Source organism: Suillus subalutaceus, assembly GCF_016647625.1.
Source record: "Suillus subalutaceus strain FC151 chromosome Unknown DFJ58scaffold_120, whole genome shotgun sequence".
In the NCBI taxonomy this organism is placed as follows: Eukaryota; Fungi; Basidiomycota; class Agaricomycetes; order Boletales; family Suillaceae; genus Suillus; species Suillus subalutaceus.
Genome location: NW_024540369.1, coordinates 52,181 through 75,437, shown reverse-complemented (window position 1 = coordinate 75,437; position 23,257 = coordinate 52,181). Strand labels below are relative to the sequence as shown.

Sequence of the window (23,257 nt, the reverse complement as noted above, 5' to 3'; positions counted from 1 at the left end):
CTTCTCTCGGTCGCGCGTAATGTGCATGCCAAGGAAGTGGCGAGCGGGACCGAGATCTGATAAGTCGAAGCGTCGCTTTAGCTCTGTCTTGAACTTGTCCAGGTAATCGCGAGAGTTCGACGCTGCGAGCATGTCGTCGACGTAGACGACTAGCCATATGACTTTGTCCCCCTCGTGGAGGACATATAGACTGTGGTCAGCTTCGCTCCTTACGAATCTGAACCCCTCTATCCGCAAGTACTCATCCAGCGTCTGGTTCCACTCATACCCTGCCTGCTTCAACCCATAAAGCGCTTTCTCCAGCTTCCACACCCAGTCCGGATGTTCAGGGTCTTCAAAACCAGCCGGTTGCTTGAGGTAGATGTCCTCCTTGAGGTCAGCGTTGAGGAAGGCAGTACGTACGTCCATCTGGTCTAGTTCAAGGTCGAATTTCGCCGCGAGGGCGAGGAGAATACGAACCGTGTCGTACTTGGCGACAGCCGCGAACGTTTCTGTATAGTCGATCCCCTCGACTTGCGTGTATCCCTGCGCAACGAGGCGTGCCTTGTGACGTGTGATGTTGCCTTCTTCGTCAGTTTTTACCGTGAATACCCATCTCGAACCAATCGCTTTGCGTCCTTCTGGGAGTGGCGTGAGTTTGTGAGTTTTGAGGTCCTGCATTGACTGCAGCTCAGATTTGCAGGCATCTGACCATTGAGGCCACTCAGGTAATGACCGAGCTTTGTTGATGGTTTCGGGTATGATTATGTTTGAGCGTTTGGGAGGTTCGGTAGCTGTGTGCATTGCGGATTCGGTACTGTCGTTGTCGTGCTGACTGGTCGAGGACTCTGGTACATATGTCCAGCGTTCGGCGACGGGAACTCGTCGCGTTGGTATGGCCGTTGCGCTGGTCCCAGAGGGTGCGATATGACCTGCTTGTACCGGTTGGCGTGAACGAGTGCTGCGACGCGGAACATCTGAAGGAGGTGCAGGAGGAGGAGGTACTGGAGGTTGCTGTGGGGGGATAAGCAGTGTTGCCTGTTCGGTTGGGCCAGGGATTGTTGGCGGATCGTTATGGTCAGGTGGGTTGTCACGTTCTCCCACTGACACCTGTGGTACGCAGTCAGCAGGGGTCAATAGCGGTGGCTCACCAGCCTGTGCTCCCACTGGCTGAGTGACACCTCCCACCGATGAAGTGGCACCAGGGAGATCCGCCGAGTCAAGAAGGAGAGGAGCGAGGGGTGAGGAAGCAGGATCCCCGTAGAATACGTGTTCATCGAAGTGGACGTGACGGGAACGCACGACGCGTTTGGTAGAGGGATCCCAGAGAGTGTAGCCTGCATTCCGCACATGGCCGAGTAGGAAGCAGCGACGAGAGACAAAGTCGTACTTGCGACGAGTGTCCTCTGGTATGTGCGCATAGGCAAGGCAACCGAATGGACGAAGGTAGCCAACATCCGGCTTGCGACCATAGAACGCCTCAAAGGGTGTGCGACCAGCGAGAGATGAGGAAGGGAGCATGTTCTTGATGTGGGCTGAGTTAAGAATCGCCCAGCCCCAGAACGAACGCGGGAAACCGCTCAGGTGGTGCGAACTGAGTGCACGGGTGACGATGGTTTGGTGTCCGCGTTCCGCGACGCCATTCTGTTGGGGAGTGTAGGGCATGGTGGTCTCATGCTCAATGCCATGTTCCCCAAGGTAGGCCAGAAACTCCCTCGACATGTACTCGCCTCCGTTGTCACTGCGAAGCCGTTTGACGCGCCCCCCAGATTGTGTTTCTATCCAGGGGATAAAATTCTGGAAATGATCAAAGACCTCGGATTTGGCACGCATCAAGTAAACTACGGAGTACCTTGTGTAGTCATCAGTGAACACCACAAAGTAGTGATCACCGGTAGAGGAGGTGATGTTGACCGGTCCCCAAACGTCAGAGTGAATGAGGTCAGCTGTCGCTTTAGCGCGGCGTGCGATGGTAGGAAAGGGAAGCCGTTTATGTTTTCCCATAACGCAGGACACGCAATGTATCGTGTCGGCGCCGCCGACGTCATGATGCAGGGTGGTCTCATCGATGTTCATCCCGCTGACATGTCCCGTGGCCTTCATAATGGTCGAAAAACCAGCATGCCCAAGGCGACGATGCCACGTATTAAGAGATGGAGGCATGGACTTTGTGAGCATTGCGCGTGCAGGGGTGGAATCAACCGTATGGTACGTTGCATCCAGCAGATACAATCCGTCTTTCTGGTGCACGTGGGCGATGTATGGCCCATTGCCGTTGTTAGAGCGCAGCGTTCCTCCTTCAGAAGTAGTCGCGAAGGATATACGAGCAGAGGCGAGGGTGGATACCGAAATGAGCGTACAGCGCAAATCGGGGACATGCAGGAACTCGAGCTCGTGTTCCGTCAACGAATCACCAAACCGCAGTACAAGTTTCACTTTACCCCATCCTGGAGCTAACACCACATGCTCATCAGCTAAGGTCACACGGATAGGTTCACGCAGTTTCGTATAGTGAGAAAAGCGTGATATTTCAGGCTCCATGTGAGCCGTCGAGGCAGAGTCTACGTGGAAGGACCCAGCCGGTAAAGCAAGGGCTGATGAGATACTGGCTGAGTGATCCTTCAGCGTAAGGACGAATGGAGGTGGTATGGTAGACTCGTCAGTTGGGTCTGGCAGGGAGGGCACCGGGTTAGCGGCGGTTGTGGCAGGGGAGGAAGGACGAGGTGCTGACTTTGGAGTTTTGTCGTCCTTAGAGAGCCGTGCGCGACACTGTACCCAGACATGGCCGGCCTTTTGACAATGGCCGCACTTAGGTCGCCATCCTACTATCCACCCATCTCCTTTTGTCTCATCAAAACCTTTCGGCGGGACACGATCGCTGGTCTTGGGGTTGGAGGAGTTTCCTCCTCGATGTCCAGACAGCATGGCCACATGGTCACTGCCACTGGTTCCAGCGCGGTGTAATTCCTGAGTCTTCAGGCGGTTAACGACATCGCTGAAGTCCAGCGAAGTATCGCTGTTGACGAGGGTTTGACGAAGGGGGTCGTAGTAGTCAGGTAGGGTGCGCAACAGGACGTGCACGAAGATCGCGTCCGGGATCTTGTACTCGTCCTTTGCCGCAGTTGTAACGACACTGGAAGTGGAGGGTGCGACTGCTGTGGTGACAGAGAGAGCTGCAAGGTCGGATTTTAGCACGGTGAGGGTTTGCATAGTTTGGGCGATGGAGGAACTATCATGCGCCTTGGGAATGGTGAACAGGCGGTCCAGGTATTGATTGAATCGAATAGCCTTTTGGGGAAGGTACTTCTTTTCTAGAGCAATCCACGCCATGTGCGGGTCATCTATATCGCGGAGGTGGACGAAGTCCTGCGCATCAATCGCCATGGACATAGCGCTGAGGGCGAGAAGTCGGCGTTGTTTATAGACTTGTACTCGTTCAGCGTGTTTCTCTGCGCGAATGATGTTTTGATCCACGTCCGTGAGTGTGGCTGGGGGGGATGGCTCCTTCTCGTCGCCGTTGACATATGGCCATAGCCCAATGCCGCCGGACCACATTTTAAAGCCAGTGGCCCATTGAGAATAGTTGGATCCGTCGAGGGTGAGCTTCTCATGCGGATATCGTTCAGTTTTGGGAAGGGAGTCCGAAGACGACATGGTAACGTCAGAGCCGAGTATTATCGGCGGGAATGAGAGATTTTGAGGAGAAGATGGCGCTACCCTTTAGGCAGGGCTCATAACCTGTTAGAGAGCGAGAACTAAGGTAACGCGAGTCTCAGTCAATGGAAGAAAGACTAGTTCATGTATGCTAACCTAAGGTAACGCGAGTCTGTAGGGCGCTAGTAAGTATCATGTATAGTATAATGTGAATGGTATACGCACCTCAGTCAATGGAAGAAAGACTGAGGTGCGGGTGTAGCGTCTAGCCATCCTTAAGTAGCAAAGAGAAAAATGGTCAGTAACTAGGGTGGATGACAGTCAGTAACAGTGGCAGCTAAGGTACATAGAACTGGAACCGTTAGATATATCTATCTGGAACCGGCTCAGTGCTCTGACGGATCACCTCTCAACAATCATCACCTCTACGTCCGAGCAATCCTCGAATTGGCAGAGAATGCGTTTCTTCACACCATGCCAACACCATAGGTGGTCTTCGATCCGGATCTTGTCCACCTCTACGAACAGACCACATGGCTGGTCAGTCCAATCGCATGAGCGTACGCAGATCAGTTCTGATGAGGGCTCCGTCGTAACGTTGTCGGACATGCTGGGGTAGGAATCATCCAGTTCCATCACCCCAAATCTCCTCGTCCGAAGGGGATTGCCGTGGGGATCATGGGTCCTGCGGCTACTGATGTCGACCGGCTTTGGGTCATGAACAGGCATGACCATGATTGTGGCACTGGCGTCTGCTAGCGTGTACGGGCCAAACTTCCCCTGGCTGATGCCATGGTCCTTGCCGTTCTGGCGTCTGCGCTTGTGGGTTGTTGGTGGAACATACGAACTTGAACTACAGTCCACGAATATAAAGGTCTCGCGGGATTTACGCTTGCGAGGCTTTGCAGAAGCTGTCTCGTCGAGAGCAGAGGAAGAAGGCTTTACACTTGAGCCCGCACTAGATACCGTCTGCAAGGGAGCATCTTCAACTTGACCTTGAGGGAATGTCGCGGTGGGGTAATACGTGTTGGACGGACCCGCGATGGTCTGAGGTTGTTGGTAAGGGTAGTACGGACCCGCGACGGTCTGAGGTTGCTGATAAGGGTAGGAGGGTGCGGGATGATATCCATGTTGGGGCCATGCGTGGCCCTGCAGCGGTGCTTGAACTTCTGCAGAAGGCTGCGAATAATACACATCACCAGGATGATATTCATACTGGGGCAATGCGGGGCCTTGTGGTGCGGCAGAGGGCTGTGTATGATACGCACCGGGAGGCCCGTTCATGAAATAACCATGGCCATATTCATGCTGGGGCCATGCGTCGCCTTGGGGGGGGCGCTTGCGGGACAACATTGGGCTGCGGAGGGTAGTAAAGCGCGGGATCATTGTGGGGTAACTGGGGAAGATCAGTCACTGGGGCCGTAAAATTCTCCAATGTCGGAAACGACGCCTGAGGATCTTGAACATATTGTAAATCGGACGAAGTCCTGGAGAAACAAATAAGTAATGATGGGGACTCTGTTTGAGTGTCGCGTACCCTTCAAGTTGTTGCGGCGTTGCTACTTCATCATAGTTTGATCTGTGGTTGGATGTGAGTTGCTTGGCCCAGGTAGGCTAATTAAATCGACTTACCCATTAACGTTAGCATCGGCTTGGCCTGCCAGCGCGTTTGCGTCACAGGCACGTAATTCCTCGCTGTAGTTAAACAATCTGTCAAAGGTCGTGAGCTTGAGTAAATGATTTGAATGTGCTAGAAGGACGTACTCATCCCACTGGGCGAGCAGTTCAGGGGATAATTTATCACTTTGGATTTGGTAAACCGAGACCAAGTTAGCTACGTCTTCTTGGGTAAGCTGAAAGAAATCTGGGTCGCCAGGGAGCGACTGGTGGTCATTTGACATAGGCATAGACTCGCTAAGAAAACGATAAGATGAAGTCCGCCATTGAACTCAAGGTTGAAGACCAACCTATCGATTTGCGTTTGAAGGGAGTGAAATGAGGAACTAGATGTGAAAGCCATCGTTAGCATATAAAGATATCGAACTGAGATGTGAGTAGACTCACATAGACATATCGATGAATCAAATAAGCGAAGTGGCTAAGATGACAAGATGAAGTTGAAAAATAGAGCAGTAATGAGAGAAGTGGACGAGATAACGATGAGGGGTTTTTATAACTTGCGACAGGCAGCAAAGCGGTAGACAAAGGATGGCCTGTGGACATGCATTGAAGCCATCGATTTAGCATTGTGCCCCGACAACATATCGGAAAAATGGAAGCGTCTGTGGATACTTCCATATAGGAAACGCTCCTGTGGGCTTGTGAATTCAATTTAGAATATACTGCTTTGTAGCATCACACACAGTCCACAAGATCACAAAGGTCACTTACCCTTGGTAAACGTGGAATGTGACAATCAAAGTACCGGTGGTTATTCACCAGAGGATCACATTACATATGGAGCAGTACAACTCCGATAAGGTTCCCAGGATGTGAACAACGGCATTCTCGAGGAGTAGTGTCACGGCACACTCGACCACCACCATGAACTTTGGCAGCGGTACCTGCTTAAGACAGCAGCCAGCAAACTCGAGCACGAGCGGGCAGTTGTATAGCTTAAATTTGTCCAGTATATAGACACCCGATTATGATGCAAGATGAGGGTAGCATTCTCTGTGCTGAACCATCCGTCAACAGTTATACTGTGAGGAAAAACAAGATAGATTACATATCGATTTGAGATAGCTATATCAACAATCCACAGTTGTGATAAATTTTGTACGAGGCATAGCTGCACGCCTCACGCAAGAGTTGTATTGATATTAGAATTCGCCATAGCCCTCAGTTAGTATGTCAGAAGGGAAGGTGAGCGTTGTTTTGGTCTGTTGTGCAAAGGCTTCCAGGAGTTTCTTTATTCGGACACTTCCCTGCACTTTGCAAAGTTACTTTGATGCTAATCTAAATCGAGGACACCTGCTTCACTCTCGACATGCACCAGTGTCTTTGCGTAAGTGAGATCCTGGAAGTGATTTTTTATTTTGTGTTCAACGATAGACAACGACGTTTCTGCTCACATTTATTGCCTAATCTCATACCATCACCGGAAACTCAGGATCGACGTTCCACCTTCCGACTTGCACTCACCTGCCGTGCATTTCGAGATTTAGCGTTGAATGTTCTTTATTCTCATCTGAGAAACTTATGGCCTCTTACTCTCTCATCCAGACCTTCAATGCTCCATCCTGATACATTTCGTCCGTTGGTCCTCGCTTCCCGCGTACAGATTCTATCACAACCACGTCAGGATGGCAATGCATATCCATCCCTTCTTGCATGTGCTCAAAAGCAAGCACCTTTCTTCCCAAACTTACGATCCCTCGCATGGAACGATTGTTCTTTCATCTGTATCTCAGTTCTCAAACTCCTCTTACCCACAGTTGAGATCCTCGACCTCGACCTCTTATCAGACTCGGACGGTTCTTCATTTCGCAAAGCCATCATCCCTGCGCTCCATACCTCCGCACCCCGCCTCAAATCTCTTGAGATCAAGGGCAGCCTCTTCTACGAAGACTCAGACTCAGATCTGTCACAAATCGAGTCCCTCCTCATCAGCTATCCCGATGGTCTCACAGAGTTTTCATTGACACTCCTTGACCGGCCCGGGTATTTATACGATGTCCCGAGCACAGTGCTTAACGTTATCATGTCCTGGCCATCGCTCCGGTCGCTCACCTTAAAGCTAGGTCTCGACAACATTCCTACCGCACCTCTCCACATCTCCCAGCCCTTTCCGGCACTCACCCACTTGCACATCTCATCCGATGACACTTTGGACCTTTTCATATCTTTCCTGCGCATCCAAGTCTTGCAGGCCTCAGCACCCTCGTACTCTCTCCTGGCCCCACAACCTCGATCATACTCACAGACACCGACATCTCCACGCTCGCTCGTACATGCCCTCATCTCCACATTCTTGACTTGGGGCCGCGCAATACCCCCGTATCCTTGTATGCTTTGAATATCCTTTTCAGGCGCTGTCGCGAGTTGCGCGAGGTCTCGCTCTGCCTGGATGTCATGGTGCGGGTCGATGTACTTACAGATAATAAACATGCAGACGACGACGAAGTAGGTCTGCAACCTAACACGCGCTTCACCAAACTAGAAGTCGGGCCGTCGCCTATCGAGATCGAGTGCCCCGTGCGCCCTTTGCGTGAGTCATCGTCAGAGCTGACGGAGGAGTCAATCTCGATCTCGCGGTTCTTGCATGCGATGGCACCCCGGCTTAAGAGCGTCACGCCCCACGGAATGGGTGGGAATCGATGGCAGGAGGTGTCAGATGCTTTGGGGATGATGGTGACAGACGAAGAAGATGACTGATAGTGTTTTTCGAGGGATATGCAGCGAGATCATTCGCGAGAGGATTCAACTAACGCTCCTACAGTATAGGTGTATTTCAGTGTAACTGTACGAGTGGACGACAAGAGAACAATGACTCGGAAAACTGTACCAGGTAGAATGATATATATGACAAGAAGAAATGATACTAGCCTTGAGTGACACTGCCAGGGCACATGCGATTGCTTATGTTGGAGCGTAGCCCTAAATACACGATAACTGTTCATTCGTGTGTGATCAATACCTAGGGCATGCGTAACACAAACGTATATCATACAGCCATTCGACATCAGAGGGGAGAAAACAGTTGCAACCATCAACAACTACAACTCCAGGACAATCGCCCCGAACCAGATAATCCCCAATTCAGGTCGCCGGGACCTCGTAGTAGTTCCGGTGTGATAGGACAGCCAGAAGATTGAAGGTACTGGTTCACCTCCCACTTCTCCAAGTCCGCATGGCCAACTTGTTCGACGCTGAAAATGATACGAGCGGCAACTTTAGCATCTGCTACGATAGAGAAGCCCACGTTGAGATTTTGTAGAGGTATGCTGGAATGACTAGATTTCAGGATCGATATCAATGCTCACAGCATCGACATGTGTTTTCAAGTGGGGAAATCGACGAAACGCGTTGAATAATCCACGGCAGGCGGATGACGTCGGAGTAGGGAGGTTCGAGGAGAATCGGAAGGTTCCCCATCCCATGGAGCGATTCCGAAGGCTTAGTCAGCCAAGACGTTCAAGTCATGCAATGAATATACAATACAAGGCACCACACCTCGAACATAGCTTCCACATTACAAATAGGGGATATTTACTATCTACCGTGTCCTTTATTATGAATCTATTAGTACAAATCGCATTTGCCAAAAAAATTCCTGCTTGGTGTTCTCTAGAACAAAAAGAGGCATAGTCCAAAATACAAAATATCAATCAACGGGAGGGAGAGGGAAATATTGCTGAGGAACGCTATTGTATATCGGACAGAGCTGCTTCGAAGCATCTAACGTTGATTGTCAGACTGGGTCTAGTTCATAGTGCTCGGTGCTTACTATTGATAGGCTGCGAAGCCGCTACATCTTCAGGAGCCTCTGCAAATACTAGGGCTAGTCCGCTATGGACCCATTAATTCGAGTCCAGGCTCAGTGAAAGGAACAACTCACGCGTAGAGATGCCAATCGATATGACTTCACAAAGACCGAAAGTCATTGCCAGCTAAAAAGACATAGACACGACGCTTACCAATGCAACATCCAAGGCCCAGGGTTATCGGTGATGAAGCGGATAGTCACACGATCACCAGTGTTGCCAGTGTCCACGGTGTCACGCATGACGGGGTTGACATAGTTATAACTGCTACTTCCAGCACTTCTGATGACAGCGAAGGTGTGCTATGAACCACTTATTATTAGTACATCGGGTGTATGTAGATGACACGCTAAGACGTACCCCATGCAGGTGGAATGGATGCTGTCAAAATGTGTCAGTCGCTGTCGATCAAGGACATACATAATGGACTCACAGGACCCCCAGGAGAATTATCGGGGTTGAATGAAACTTGGATAACCTTATTCCGTGGCAGAGTGTATACGGAGCCGTTGGGTGCAAGATCCGCCGCCGTCATATCACCGCTCAGTAACTGTAGTAGGACTGGAATACTAGGAGAAATGTACTGGACGCCATTGATGAGGAAGTTGAAATTGGACAGATTTTTCCCAAGAATAAGATCAAGTTTGACGTCTGGTTCCTGTAGTAAACGAGATGAAGGCGGTGATAGGGGGTGTAGGCTAGTCTCATTTAGAGCTGCCAAGTCCGAGATTGTCATGTTCTTTGGGTCTGCATCGGGAGAGCCTGCATAACGTAAAATAGCTGTGGCATTTGTACCCGAATCGGGATTGGCATGCACCCAATAGTTGTCGATAGGCTGGTTTGTCTCAAGAATGAAGGAGTATCGTTGAGCAGCATAGATCTGAATAAAGTCTACCACGAGCGGCTCGACGTATTGGCCATCAACCTCGATTATGGTAAGATTATGGCCATCGATCGAGAAAATGTAGTTGGACTTGCACGCCATGTTCAGTAAGCGGAAACGATATCGCTTTCGTGGCTGAACATTGATGACGGCGAGAGGCACATCCGGCCCTCCATCGTAACGCCCGACGCCGTTAATAAGCACCGAGTCGGGAGTCACTTGTCTCTGTACCAGAGGCGACGGCAGGTTATACCTACAAAGCAAGCTGATTTAACAACAGGAAAAGATCCATCAGCCTTTTCTTTTCTTACCAGTCCATCAATGTGATAATGCTAGACTCTTCACTCAAATGTGAGAAGCGCAACTTCATTTCGTCGAAATCACTCACCGTCATCAATATCGTACAACGAACTGTATGGGTCGTTGGGGTCGTAGATGATCAGCGGGCCTCGTAGACCATCACAGTATTGGACCTGAATTGAATTCAGTTTCTGACACCGTGAAAAATTAAAGTACGAACTCCATAATGAGAGTGATACCAGTAGGTTCCTACTTGGTCGCCAGCATTGAACTCATATAAAAAAGAGTATCCTGGAGTGATCGGACATTGCGTAACAAATGCCACGCCATCCATTTGGTTACTATGATGTTGGAATAGCCCATGCCAGTGCTGCGATAGACATCATTGTTAGTTCCTACATGCATTTATCAGCCGGTCACGGTGCTTACGATACTGGTGCTCGTTAGCATCGACTCGTTACTTAGTTGGTTTGTGACGTTAATCTTGAACGTATCCCCCTTAATACACATGAGGTCAACCAAGAGTTTGCGCATGCAAAATAGATACCACCTTCTGAGCCATGATCGTGGGCCCGGGATGAGTACCGCCGGCAAGAACTGCCCTGTAATGACTTCAGTAATCAAATAGGTCGAAAATGCATCAAACACTGACGTCCTGGTGAACCCGTCTGGGGATACAATGCCATTGGCAACGACGAGGTCAGAAACTGGACCAATAGTCGCGGCGTGGCTCTGGAGGCTTGCCAGAAAGCACAAGAATACATAGAGTTGGAACATGACACAACGCTCAAGTCAATGGGAGGAAGATGAGCGAGACATAACGCATCCTTCAGCTTAAGTAGTGCCCCTGGTATCAGGATGCACGGCCCGCATGAGCGCAGGGCTCCCTGCGCGCTCAAGCAGCTTCACAACGCTGCCACTGAGAGTCAGCCTACACATCTTCCGATTCGTGGATCGAAATAATCGACTGTGAGGCAGTAATTCCTCATACTAGTACGTCCTAGCAGATTCCCACCTTTAGGTCTCCGCCAATCAACTCGAATGTGTTACGGACTTGTAAAATGAAAAAAAAATTGATTACCTGTGAAAGGCACTGGGCTTCAGAATGTAATATCGCCAATCAGCGATACGAGTTCTTTGAATCTGGGTAGCACCCAACAGGAACTTGTCAACTGACCGGAGTGCCTGAATGCGCTTTGATTTCTTCCGCATCTTGCGCTGTGGGATGACAGCTTGGCCGGACGTCGCAGCGTATCGCCTAAATAGTTCCAGACGGCTACCCCTACCGCCGTGAGACCTCTTTTGGGCATGTAGGAATCCAGTAGGACACGACGGAGCACTTTGTATAATGCATAGGGTCCGATCTTTAGCCAACCTATGCCAGTACCAGAACATGTACACCAAGCCTCGGAAGAGTTAACAAAATACTCATGACTATTGGTCTTCAAGACCTGACCTGAGACACAGCATCGATGAATTGCCCAGTTCGAGACCGGTATGGAGATTCATAAGCACAAGCTTCGGCAGATCTTTCGTGACGCAGCCACGTTGCATAGTAGTTGCTCAGTAACTAGTGACAGATTTGAATGGGCTCCGTAGGCGCACGGTCGGCTTACAGCAATTTTCAGGTGCAAGTAGCTGCCGCCCTCCGCGTAACGTTGCCTGTTAATGTGTTTAATGAACTGTCAAATGATGGAGCAAGTTTAATTATATCTCCGCAGTTCAAAAAAACGTACCGTCATCCAACAGTATGTTATGGGATTTGATTTCTGGGCTGCGGCGACGTCTTGGAGCCATCCAGTACATGTATAGGTGCATGAACACCATCCAACCAACATTGGTGAATCATGATGGCCGCTGAGGTCAGGTGACAGATTTGCGTGTATTCCAGAAGGGGCTGGTAATTTGAAAATGGAGGCTATAAATGTCATCGGTTTAAATACAGAACTAGGGTTGTAGCTGGTTGCAATAGACTTGATGCAATCATAAGCGCCTCGCATCGGATCAATGGAAGGAGGGGAGTACTAGGCCGCGTAATCGCGCCCATATTCCGAAATCAGCAAGGGGGCGGCCGTTGTTCTAAACTCTTTAAATTTACACACAGGGGCTGTTGTGATAACATGTATTTGTCTTCTGTCTTGATACGGGACCACCACGAGTTGCGGATAACGTTCCTGAAACCTGTATATATCACTGTCAGAGAATAACTTGCTCCGACGGGCTGAAGTTCGCAATCCCTTTGAAGCTGTACGAACTCGACCAGAGAAGCCCGCACGTGCAAGTTGGCAATGATGGCAAGATATTACTACGAACATCAAAATGACAAGCACTGGGCGTTGGGTGGACAGCAACCGCTAGACTGGTTACATGACACCCTCCCTCTGAAAAGTTAGGAATGCATCAGGATGGCTCATCCCTGTCTCTGGTTTTAAAAAACATGGTGGCGCTGGTATATGACCATGCAATATGCCGACATCCATATGCTGTAAAACCAAGCATAAAAATCGGGCAAGGTAACTTGCTGAACTCGGAATATTGATGATACCGCCGCAGTATAAGAGCCATTCTGAAGAGGAACAATAGTAGGTATAACTCATGGCTTGGAAGCATGGAGCCAACCGAGATGGAAGACAAGCTTGCTGTATGAGTATATGAACCTGTAGAAAGACGCTTAGCGCTGTCTCACAGACTTCATGCCAGCGACACAAATACAACTCACCCTCCTTGTCGGCTTGCCACGAAGTATCCGTGATACTTGACCACGAATTGAGTCAGCCAGAAAAACGCAGAAGCCTTCCACAACGCTGACCGTCCAGGAAATTATTTCTTCTGAACTAAAATTCATTGTGGCAACGAGCACTAGTACTCGGGAAGCTACATTGTTTGATTATAGAACCCTCGCGACGCCGGAGATTGAACCGCCATCGCAATCCAACAAACCAACTTCAAAGCACGAATTTGAAGGCCGTGAAAGAAAATTTGAGATTTTCATCTTCTTGCATGACAACACCCGCGTTGTGACTGGTGCAGACGACGGCAAGATGCGCAGGTGGATTTGTGATACGGGACTTATTGTTGGGGAACCGTGAGGCAAGGGAGGGGCATATGTGCACTGGCACTTTACCGGATAGAAAGACAATTGCGTGCGTGAGGGGGGATGGAAGCGTTCAGGGGTGGGACACGGCGGGAGAGATAATCGAAGGCAGACAGTGAAGAAATCGAATCAAAGCGGGTCGTGGACCAGCGAGTTGGTTGTCAATCCCATCAAAGACTTGCAGCGGCACCCAAAATTTTACTCTACCGTACTCAGATCAGATTCGCACGCACTTCACCTTCTACAGCGCACAACTCCGAATTCTCCTCCAAGTCAGGTCTCCATGGGATTTTGTTACCTGTCGTTTCTGAGGTCCTGACGTGTCTGAAGATCTGAAATCTGGCCTGCGCCAAGTTGAACTAGGACCGTTTCGAAAGTCAGAAAGCATAGCACCTCAAGCCCATTTTCATCATAATCGGGAACGTGGTTCCAGTGCAGCATTAAATTTGGGTCCCAATCATGTTGATCGTTCCCACTGATAGTTTCCTGCAGAGCCTCAGTGATCGAGCCTCCGGCTTGTCAAACAGGTGCTGTTCAAAGAATGACATGATGATGAGTGTTCGACAAGACTTGTCGGAAATAAGCGCTGCAGCTTGGCAATTGTGCAATACCGCAGCACCCCGGGGCCCGACTCGGAGCCTATGCACATATTTTGGGGCGGTGTGCTGCGATCGGTGCCGCTGTCACTGCTAGGTGACAGTAACGTAAGTAATGTGGTTTCCATTTCCTTGTGAGCCATGGTGCAGGTACAGTGTGTTGCATATCAAACTGCAGTGCGAATTTTTGAAAAATTCGGCCTCGCTGCCTTTACCGAGACTTTTGTATCTAAATGTGGTCAAGCACGCGGAAAGTATGACACTACTTTGCCTAATTTGGATGGAAAAGCCCCGGTAAAGGCAGCGAGGCCGAATTTTTCAAAAATTCGCACTGCAGTTTGATATGCAACACACTGTAAGTATTGCATGGCGAGCTTACATAGCTGCTATTTTGTTATAATCCAAACCGGGCCTACTCCGTCTTTACCGGTCACAAGACACGATACCGTGCACTTATTGGTCCTGGATGTGCCCTGCCCTACATCTGGATTGGTCAACCGGCGCGTTCGTTGTACAACCTGGACCGATAGTTATTTTCCCTCCTTCGAAGTTTCAGTAACATTGCCCGTCTCCTTCTCTCTCGCTATTCTAGACTACTGCTCACGCAGGCGATCTCACACCCGAATGTCTAGCCAACGATTATGTAGATCACATGGCCTCTTCAGCGTAACATAGCGGGGGGCCTTGCCTCTGCACCGCGCGCGACATTTTCTATGGATGACTATACTATCTTTGCACCTGGTTGTGGGTTCATCGAGTGTAATTATATTCTTTCGTTGTTCCCCGGCTTGAGGATGCTTATACGTCAAACGACTCTTTCTACCCGGTCCAAGCCTTTACTCTCGCACTAGTGTACGACCGCCATCTCCTGCATGACTTGCCGTACACACGGGCGTCTAGTTCATTCTCTGCCGCCGTACAATTATACGCCCGATTATCACAACTTGACATCGCGCAAGTGCGGCATCGCCGCTTTCGCGATACGCCGCCTTGGTGTCATCTTGGTTGTGATGCGTTTGAAAGCACGCACCACATCTTTACTCTCTGGCCGGCCTTCTTGGCTATCCGTCGTGCGCATAGCGTGCCAGTCTGTGACAATGCTTCCTCGCTCCTTGAGGGCGAAACTACAGATCATATCAGGGAGGTTTTCGATAGGGCCGAACGGCGCTTATTTTATGACGACGCGGGGCTGTGGCCACAATATCGAACGCGTTATTATGTGGGTGTATTACCCCCACTCGCGGATCTTGTAACCGGGGTTGAGCCACGAGTGGGTGTTTTATCCCCACTGTCCAACGTCTCGGGCGACACTGCATCATCAGGCAATGTGGGTGCCTCATCCCCACAGCCTGCTAGTACAACGATAGAATCTGGATTGTTGTCACGATTAGCGCAGGCGTGGCATATGCGTGGTATTCGGCTCGTGGGACATATTTTGGGAGAACACAAGCGACGTGTCCGTGCACTCGACGTCAATCCTTCCTCCCAAGCTACACATTCTTCACTCGATAGCTATGCGTATCTTTTGCGCGATAGGTTGCGAGCTTGTAAAATATTCATATTCATATTTTTGTGTCCTACGTACGTGCGATGTATACTTCAGTGGTGGCTTTTTGCAACATAATGCATCTACACAAGTATACACAACTAAAACATATTTGGCTCATCATAGTGGGATGAATCAACGATAGCACCACATGCATGAAGCAATCATCATTCTGTCGCTCGCTGAGCCTGCCTGTAAGAATCCAACAAGCCGATTCAGAAGACTCTAGTTTGATGAATTGAAAAGACAAAATCCATTACAGTTGAGCTTTCAGTGCTGCGTTTTAAGAGACCAAGTACCGGGTAAGCTTCTCTTGTTCATGTGAGGTCTTTCGACGCTCCGATAAATGCGCCATGCGCGAGTGCACATATGATACATGATGCATGAAGTTCCGAGGTCTCAAATTATGACGTAGTTACTTACTTCCACCTTGGACCCCCATTCGTTTCGGTTGCAAGAAAGAAAGGAGAAAATAATGTAAAAGGAGACAGAAAAACCGCCCTCAATGCGCAGGAATACAGCATGACGCGGATCTTAGTAATCTACAACAGAGTTAAGAATAAACGTGCAAGAAATACAGCAGCATGTTGCGTAAACAATCGTAACGTAGATCCCATTGATGACCCATAGCAAGATGAAGAAATTCTGCCAAGACTAATTGGCATTTAATGGTGCAGGCCAGTCGGGCAAGTTCGACAGTGCAGCGTTGCAAGATTCGCGCACACGTCGCTTGCTCACAGCATCACCTGACTGTCTATAAGAGGAGTGAACCTCTTTCAGCTGAAATGTAGAGGCCGCGATGGTATCTGCAGAAAGTGCGTGATGAATACTAGCAAAACTCGCAGTAGAAGACATAGATTACCATGATGCAAGTTGGCTTCCTTCACAATCTGGAGGAATGGGTGAGCAAGTGTAAAGCATTCGATGAGGAAGCAATTACCTCCTGCCACCTCTGAAGTTCGCTGCCGTACGCCTGATAACCAGGTGTTGGGCCGAATAATCCCGGTGCACCGTTCCCACCTAGCTGCTGCACTGCCCTCTCCGCCTCTTGCTTGCGTGTAAGCCAGGCTGCGTTGAGCGTACCACAGGCGTTAAACATCTGCTTCCACGTGTAAGGGTCCCAAGCCTCCAGTTCAACTTTATATTGACGGATGTAATCCCGAGGGTGCATCGCACCACCAGGATTCTGGCTTGAAAGGCTGGTTGGCTGAGACCTTGACCTGTTGTGTGAAGGGGTAGTAGGGTGTGGCGCGTATGGGTCAAACTCAGAGAGATGACTTGGGGTTTGCTGCTGAGGCTGGTAGCCACCTTGGTAGCCTCCGTATTGCTGTTGCGGCTGTTGAACATACTGATTCTGGTAACCGTTAGGATATTGCTGATAAGGCTGCTGGAAGTCTACTTGGGACGCTAGCTGTTGTCCGAAATGACTAGACGGCTGAAAAGGCATGCCAGTTGGCTGTGGGCCAAGTTGTCTGGTGAAACATGGAAAGTAAGCCGATATAATGAATACTGTATACGATTGACATACCCCAAACCATAAGACGTAGACGCATACTGATTCTGTTGGTATTGCTGTGGCTGGTTATAGGGTGTTTGTCCTTGAAACTGCGGATATTGTTGTTGTTGGAACTGGGGCTGTTGCTGATACCCAGTGTCGTAAGACTGGTAGCCCACCTGCGGCGGTGATTGTGGATAGGTCGATGCAGAAATATCGGGGAAGCGGGCGTGTGCAGGGGCAGACTGAGCTTCGTTCAAGAACGGGTTGTTGCTATCAGCTTGGAAGCCGTTATACATGACTGTCAATCAAAATAATGGATTCCCAGACGTATAGTAGAACGAATACAAGGATTAAGAACAAGGATATTGATGTTTGATCGTGTATAATCTGAGTGATGAGTCGTGGGTGGCGTGGCTCTGGCAGACCTGAGATGACTAGTACACATCCGACTAGAGTAATACATTCAATATTAATGTTGTTTTATTCTCTGTAACTTAAGTATCTGCTCTTCATTTAGTTTCTCCTACTGTAGCAAAATTTATATCTGGAAATCCACTAAGTAGCAATCTACAGGTCAGGTAAGTGCCAGTGTAAGTAGCGCTCCGAGTTGACGTTGAATCGCCCCCAGTAGTGCTCCGGATCACGTGGTATGTCACTTGAAGCCTCCGACTTTCCGTTCTGAATCTTTACTTAGTGCTTCCCATCCTTTGACCATCAAAAATGTCTGACACCATTGAACTCAAATCGCAGTCTGCTGTACGATCTTGTGAATGCACACATCTGTATATCAGCAGCCATCCAACTTGAATTTCTTGTTACTCTTTCTAGCCGTTTTCTCGATCGGAAGCATGGCGATGGAGGTTACTAACCAACTGGCTGGCTTGGGATCCAAGAGTCGTCTGTCCGCAGTACTGCACGGTATTACTCAAGTCACATACTCTCGAATAATCTATAATTCCAACTGGATTGTACAAGAGTTTTGTTCTTGCGACGTGCCAGGAACTTAAATGACAAAGCGACCAGACCTCTATCCTGACTCGTCGACCTCCGTAGTGAAGACTAGGCAAGCCGAATCATCCCCACCGCTAACAACCACAGAACCTTGAAGTCCAAGAGACGCGCTAAGTATAGGGCCATGGTGCCCGGTGTGTTCCTTAACTAGCGCGCCAGTGCGAGCATCCCACGTGCGGAGGGTGTTATCTGCGGACGCTGACACTATCAAGTGACTTTTTGGTGACGGGTGAGCCAGCAGTGACGTCACTGCATCCTTGGGGAATATGAGCGCAGTAACCTTCCAATACAAACATCAATTTACCTGATGCTCGAGAGTTGCGCGGAGTCTCATTGTGGTGAGGTCCCATACACACGCTTTTCCATCCGTCCCACCAGTGACTACAACACCAGGGCTGCTCCCTGTTCCAGCGAGATCGACAAATTGTACAGCTTCAACGCTCTCCCCCTCAGCGTGTCCTCCAAGGGCACCGACCACCTCACCCTTGCTGAGACTTACTACACGCACACTCCCCGATGTTCCACCAACAACTGCGAGCGTAGAAGAAGCGTTTATTGCAAGAGATGTAATGTTCTCAAGATCAAAACGGGCGTCTTGTGGTGAGAGTTTGAACAACGGAGTTGGTGATCGCGGATCCCAATACATGAGAGTTCCGTCCTCAGAGGCGGTTACTATCCGCTTGCCTAGCAAACCAAAAGTTGATGTTATTTATGGGGCTCCAGCACGTCGGACTTACCGTCAGGCGTAAACTCTCCACATTGAACTGGACCACTGTGTCCAGCGAATACCTGCATGGTATTTCCCGATGGCACTGTTTACGTGAGTAGATCAGGGGCCGGCTGGTATATCATTGACATACATTGCCACAACCAAACCGTAGAATCATTGGAGCCTGCGAGTAAAATTGATCCACGGGGATGCCAGCGTAGCCACTGAATTTGAATCATCGTTAGTATGTGAATATGGAGTTTACTGATACACTCACAATCACTTCATCTGGGCCCTGAAGTTCAGTCAAGAACTCCCAATTTCTGAAGTCCACTGTGCCAACTCTTCTCCATATCCTCACCTTGCCATCCATTCCACCAGTCGCGACCATCTGACCATCGCTGCTGAAAGACGCGCTGCATACGCTATCCGTGTGTCCAGTCAGTTTCACAATAACTTCTCCATCCGTAATGTCCCATATGTATCCAAGATCATCTTCACCCCCGGAGACTGCAAGCGGTTCCGTGGGATGACATGATATAGCAAACACAGAGCCGCTGTGAGTGGTAAAGTGCTGCAACGAGTTGTCCTTCACATTAGATGGAAGATCGTCGATCCCGTCTTCTGCTTCATCATCCTCGTCCATAACATGATCGCCGTCATCGGCAACCTCTGTAAGTACATCGCCCGAGTCGATGAACACCTCCCCTTCTTCTTCTTCAACGTACTCTGCTGTTTCCTGGGCCGTATTCATTGGTAATATCTGGGTGGTATAGTAGGCGTTGTTTTGGAGGAGCCCTCTTATATGGCTGCAATTGCTGAGAAATCTCGCGCTGAGTAAAGCTTAGATACACCGAAAGATGACAACGAAAAGATATCGATAATCGACCACGTGGTTATCTGTAGATTCAGTCTTCTAAGCCGCTGACTAAGGCATAGCATCTATTGACTTCAAACGCTCCACGTCGCCTCTAAGTATTTTTCTACTGTTCAACCACCATGAAGCTGTCGCTGTCGCTTCTTTTCGCGGGACTGTTGGCTGGCGTTAGTGCCTCCAACGTTGTTGAGCTCACCCCGGACAATTTTGACAGCGAAATTGGCAAGGGGAAGCCTGGTTTAGTTGAATTGTAAGCTTGCCGCGGTATTTCCTAAACTCTTTTCCTAAACTTCCACTCCCAGTTTTGCCCCCTGGTGGTGCGTTGTGTTCTACACTCTCACGTGAACCCTAGTTGATGAACTCCTCGCGGTATAGTGGTCACTGCAAGGCATGTGCCCCTGTGACAACACCAGCCCAAAACACTTACACTCACTCTAGAACCTCGCACCTACATACGAGCAACTTGGAGATGCCTTTGCGCATGCAAAGGGAAAAGTTACCGTCGCCAAAGTCGATGCTGATGGCGCCGGTAAATCTTTGGGACAAAAATACGGTGTTACTGGATACCCCAGTGAGTTTCCACATGAAATTTCTACGAATACCATACTCAATGTTTGCAGCTTTGAAGTGGTTTGACGAGAAAGGCAACGTCGAGCCTTATGAAGGCGGCCGAGACCTTGACGCACTTGCTTCCTTGTGCGCTCACCAAATTTATGTGCCTTCCCCGTGCTAATGTATTCTTTCAGCATCACTGCGAAGTCTGGTGTGAAATCGAACATCAAGCCCCCACCGCCCCCTGAAACCTTGATCCTTGATGTCCACAACTTTGATGATATTGCCTTGGACGAGACAAAAGACGTTATTGTCACATTTACCGCGCCATGGTGCGGGCATTGCAAGAGCCTCAAGCCAATCTATGAACAAGGTAGGCGTCAGTATTTATTTTCTCGGACAATTTCCCTAATGCTTGCACACAAGTTGCGATTGACTTCAAACCAGAGAGCAACGTGCGTGCTGCCCGATGATATACTTTCTGTTTCAACTAATCAGCATACTTCTTGCAGTGTGTTGTTGCCAACATTGACGCGGACGCACAACCGAACAAGGAGATTGCTGGTCGCTACGGAGTGTCATCTTACCCTACCATCAAGTTCTTCCCTCGTGGCGGAAAGGAAGTTGAGGCCTATGAAGGGCCTCGCACCGAACAAGCATTCATTGCTTTCCTCAACGAACGCTGCGGAACTCAGCGCGCCGTTGGCGGTGGTCTCAATGACGAGGTGGGTCACGTGTCAACCGGTAACCAAACCCCTTCCTGAAACAGTGCAGGCTGGCCGTATTGCGGAACTTGATACCCTTGCCCAGAAGTTCCTGGGTGCTGCTGGTGACGCTCGTGACTATGTTTATAAGGAAGCTTTGACGCTCTCCGAATCGTTCGGCGAGACGGCAAAATACTATATCCGTGTAATGGAGAAAGTTGTAAACGACCAGGAATCCTATATTGAGAAGGAGTCTAAGCGGTAAGTTACTGGGCAGTGGGCATCTGTGGGCGTCCAACTGATCATGAACCGATATATCTCTTTATCAGCCTCGCTTCTATCCTCAGCAAGCGCACGATGTCCCCTGCCAAGCTCGATGAGATCAAGATGAAGGCCAACGTCTTGGGTTCATTTGTGGCCCAAAAGTTAGAGGAGGCACAGGAGAAGGTTGAGAGCGTCATCGGCAGAGTCACGGCTGAGCTTTGATGTCGCACGCTTATCTGATTTATGCACGCATGATAGTGAAGGACCCACACATATATATATTGTTAATCTGCATGTTATGTCGGTGCTATCTATTAATCCGAGCTTCATGCCCGTCAGTTCCAAGCGGGACATGTCATCGTGGGCTTGTTTCGGTGATTTCCTCTACCACGCAATCAATAGTGAAGATAAATAGGGAACCTTAGCACCAACTTAGCACCTATCGAAATTTGTAGACGCTGGCGAAAGACTAAAACAGGACTCGGTTTCAATTTCTGAAGGGCACGTTGCAATAACATCGAAAAATGGAAGGCCTCGAGGAGCCTCGAGGACTGATTTACAACCGATCATCATGGACTGCGCGACTACTTATTGCCTGAAACTTATCCTGAAACTGAAAGCTGCTGACCAGTGGAGCATTCGACATCCCCTACGCACTCGGTCGCTCATCGATATCTTGATCAAGACTTGATCAACTATCCATCCATCTTTCAACGATGTCTGATATTGATGAATCGTTTATACCTTCCCCGCCCTCCGACTTCTATGAAACGGAGCCAGACGAAGCTCCTCCCCTGCCAGTGAGAGTGCGTCCGACATTGCGGCATGAGCCAGATGCCCAAATACCACTCCGCGCAGTGCGTTATTCATCTCGCAAAAAGCGTTGGGCACAGACTTCCAACTGCGCCAGAGGCGTCAGGGAGCCCCTACCATCTGTCTTCCGCCTCGTGACATGGAACATCGACTTCACGGCTCCTGATAAGAAGAAGCGGCTTCTTACTGCCCTCTCCTACATCCAACAACACGTTCTTGACTGCAGGACCGTCAGTGAACGGCCTGAACCATGCTGCATCCTGTTGCAGGAGGTACACGAGTCAGTTTTCACGCAGATCCTCAATGCCGAATGGGTACGACGGTGTTTCATAGTTGTTCCCACTAGCGTGGACAAGTGGCCAGACCAAGCAAAGTACGGAAATGTCACGCTAGTCTCCCGCACAATTCCCGTGGTCAATGTCTCGACCATCGAATTCAGCAATTCTAATATGGAACGCAATGCTCTATTCGTTGATATTAAACTGAGCGTCCCGGCTCACGAAGACGAACCTCATCTATCAGGAGGCATCGTTACGCTACGCGTTGCAAACACGCATCTTGAATCAATGCCACAAGGAACCGAGGCACGCCCCAGGCAATTGCAACTTATCGCAGCTGCATTGCGTGGGAGGGGAATCTTCGGGGGAATTGTAGCAGGGGATATGAATGCTATCAGTCCCACTGACGAGACGATTGTGGAGGCAGCCGGGCTGTATGACGCCTGGGAAGGTGATGATAACGATGATGAAGGCTTTACCTGGGGATACCAGCCTCGGGGACGATTACCGCCCGGAAGGTTAGACAAGGTGCTCACCACCGGACAAGAGGGCTTCATTGTGGATGAGCCAGAGAGGATAGGGATTGGTGAAGCGATTGGGAGGGATAAATGGGTGAGCGACCACTATGGGCTGGTAACACGCGTGCACGTCGTGCGTGAAGATTGAGGAGATAACGAAAGATCGGAGCTGGTGAGAATTGACGGGGTGCAATGAAAACACTAACGTACAGTGCGGACGTAGTAGCACCCAGTATCTGATGTATTTTTACGCTATCAACGGTATCCCGAACAACGATTCAACGAACGTCGAGTGTTGAACAAAAATTCGAAACTGATTCTAGCCATGCAGAGAGACTCGAGACAGAAATTTGGTTGAAGCTTATATATGCATGGCTATGGCAAGGAGCACTTAGTACATAGTTACTATTCCAATACAGTACTAACGTTCGCTGGCGTGGTGTGTTTGGAAGCTAGTAATACGTAATAATTAAATAGAGTCGGGCGAATAAATAA

General features: G+C 49.5%; 8 protein-coding genes across 8 annotated transcripts; 3 read left to right on the top strand and 5 right to left on the bottom strand.

Annotated features, from left to right (window-relative positions):
- Positions 1-4,100: 4,100 nt before the first annotated feature.
- On the bottom strand, positions 4,101-5,705 carry DFJ58DRAFT_844817 (uncharacterized protein; the record flags this gene model as incomplete). Its single annotated transcript, XM_041393106.1, has 8 exons — positions 4,101-4,151; positions 4,198-4,990; positions 5,031-5,120; positions 5,171-5,212; positions 5,266-5,343; positions 5,398-5,547; positions 5,601-5,636; positions 5,698-5,705. 8 exons carry the CDS (start codon positions 5,703-5,705, stop codon positions 4,101-4,103), a joined length of 1,248 nt encoding a protein of 415 aa, XP_041239729.1.
- Positions 5,706-6,590: 885 nt separating this feature from the next.
- On the top strand, positions 6,591-7,871 carry DFJ58DRAFT_66798 (uncharacterized protein). Its single transcript, XM_041382661.1, has one exon. The coding sequence runs from the start codon at positions 6,623-6,625 to the stop codon at positions 7,649-7,651; it is 1,029 nt and encodes a 342-aa protein (XP_041239728.1). The 5' UTR covers positions 6,591-6,622; the 3' UTR covers positions 7,652-7,871.
- A 63-nt stretch (positions 7,872-7,934) lies between these two features.
- On the bottom strand, positions 7,935-8,740 carry DFJ58DRAFT_807094 (uncharacterized protein). The gene has a single exon (XM_041391222.1). The coding sequence runs from the start codon at positions 8,343-8,345 to the stop codon at positions 8,040-8,042; it is 306 nt and encodes a 101-aa protein (XP_041239727.1). The 5' UTR covers positions 8,346-8,740; the 3' UTR covers positions 7,935-8,039.
- An 81-nt stretch (positions 8,741-8,821) lies between these two features.
- DFJ58DRAFT_707601 (laccase) lies at positions 8,822-11,079 on the bottom strand (the record flags this gene model as incomplete). The annotated part of the gene is made up of 12 exons (XM_041383761.1): positions 8,822-9,033; positions 9,083-9,144; positions 9,194-9,217; positions 9,273-9,421; positions 9,480-9,500; positions 9,553-10,255; positions 10,314-10,341; positions 10,391-10,475; positions 10,523-10,672; positions 10,732-10,800; positions 10,853-10,904; positions 10,955-11,079. 12 exons carry the CDS (start codon positions 11,077-11,079, stop codon positions 8,960-8,962), a joined length of 1,542 nt encoding a protein of 513 aa, XP_041239726.1. The 3' UTR covers positions 8,822-8,959.
- Positions 11,080-15,782: 4,703 nt separating this feature from the next.
- On the bottom strand, positions 15,783-17,554 carry DFJ58DRAFT_807085 (uncharacterized protein). The gene is made up of 4 exons (XM_041391221.1): positions 17,067-17,554; positions 16,479-17,010; positions 16,401-16,428; positions 15,783-16,344 (listed from the first exon to the last, which is right to left on the bottom strand). Exons 1-4 carry the CDS (start codon positions 17,330-17,332, stop codon positions 16,193-16,195), a joined length of 978 nt encoding a protein of 325 aa, XP_041239725.1. The 5' UTR covers positions 17,333-17,554; the 3' UTR covers positions 15,783-16,192.
- Positions 17,555-17,857: 303 nt separating this feature from the next.
- On the bottom strand, positions 17,858-19,628 carry DFJ58DRAFT_807081 (ribosome biogenesis protein Sqt1). Its single transcript, XM_041391220.1, has 5 exons — positions 19,034-19,628; positions 18,908-18,980; positions 18,785-18,859; positions 18,352-18,731; positions 17,858-18,303 (listed from the first exon to the last, which is right to left on the bottom strand). Exons 1-5 carry the CDS (start codon positions 19,508-19,510, stop codon positions 18,064-18,066), a joined length of 1,245 nt encoding a protein of 414 aa, XP_041239724.1. The 5' UTR covers positions 19,511-19,628; the 3' UTR covers positions 17,858-18,063.
- Positions 19,629-19,695: 67 nt separating this feature from the next.
- On the top strand, positions 19,696-21,590 carry DFJ58DRAFT_807079 (protein disulfide isomerase). The gene is made up of 10 exons (XM_041391219.1): positions 19,696-19,883; positions 19,936-19,950; positions 20,009-20,021; positions 20,072-20,204; positions 20,254-20,329; positions 20,380-20,558; positions 20,612-20,640; positions 20,698-20,910; positions 20,960-21,150; positions 21,219-21,590. The coding sequence occupies exons 1-10, from the start codon at positions 19,756-19,758 to the stop codon at positions 21,373-21,375; spliced, it is 1,134 nt and encodes a 377-aa protein (XP_041239723.1). The 5' UTR covers positions 19,696-19,755; the 3' UTR covers positions 21,376-21,590.
- Positions 21,591-21,601: 11 nt separating this feature from the next.
- DFJ58DRAFT_807076 (Endonuclease/exonuclease/phosphatase) lies at positions 21,602-23,164 on the top strand. Its single transcript, XM_041391218.1, has one exon. It carries the CDS (start codon positions 21,870-21,872, stop codon positions 22,908-22,910), a length of 1,041 nt encoding a protein of 346 aa, XP_041239722.1. The 5' UTR covers positions 21,602-21,869; the 3' UTR covers positions 22,911-23,164.
- The last annotated feature ends 93 nt before the right edge of the window (positions 23,165-23,257 follow it).

Coding starts and splice junctions, on each gene's coding strand:
- DFJ58DRAFT_66798 (XM_041382661.1), top strand. CDS start 6,623: ATGCACCAGTGTCTTTGCGTAAGTGAGATCCTGGAAGTGATTTTTTAT.
- DFJ58DRAFT_807094 (XM_041391222.1), bottom strand. CDS start 8,345: ATGGTTGCAACTGTTTTCTCCCCTCTGATGTCGAATGGCTGTATGATA.
- DFJ58DRAFT_807085 (XM_041391221.1), bottom strand. CDS start 17,332: ATGTATAACGGCTTCCAAGCTGATAGCAACAACCCGTTCTTGAACGAA. Junction 16,429..16,478: donor AACTTCAGAGGTGGCAGGAG/GTAATTGCTTCC, acceptor CCATTCCTCCAG/ATTGTGAAGGAAGCCAACTT. Junction 16,345..16,400: donor GGAAGCCAACTTGCATCATG/GTAATCTATGTC, acceptor CACTTTCTGCAG/ATACCATCGCGGCCTCTACA.
- DFJ58DRAFT_807081 (XM_041391220.1), bottom strand. CDS start 19,510: ATGAATACGGCCCAGGAAACAGCAGAGTACGTTGAAGAAGAAGAAGGG. Junction 18,981..19,033: donor AGGGCCCAGATGAAGTGATT/GTGAGTGTATCA, acceptor ATTCAAATTCAG/TGGCTACGCTGGCATCCCCG. Junction 18,860..18,907: donor TACGGTTTGGTTGTGGCAAT/GTATGTCAATGA, acceptor TCACGTAAACAG/TGCCATCGGGAAATACCATG.
- DFJ58DRAFT_807079 (XM_041391219.1), top strand. CDS start 19,756: ATGAAGCTGTCGCTGTCGCTTCTTTTCGCGGGACTGTTGGCTGGCGTT. Junction 20,559..20,611: donor CAAGCCAATCTATGAACAAG/GTAGGCGTCAGT, acceptor CTTGCACACAAG/TTGCGATTGACTTCAAACCA. Junction 20,641..20,697: donor ACTTCAAACCAGAGAGCAAC/GTGCGTGCTGCC, acceptor TACTTCTTGCAG/TGTGTTGTTGCCAACATTGA.
- DFJ58DRAFT_807076 (XM_041391218.1), top strand. CDS start 21,870: ATGTCTGATATTGATGAATCGTTTATACCTTCCCCGCCCTCCGACTTC.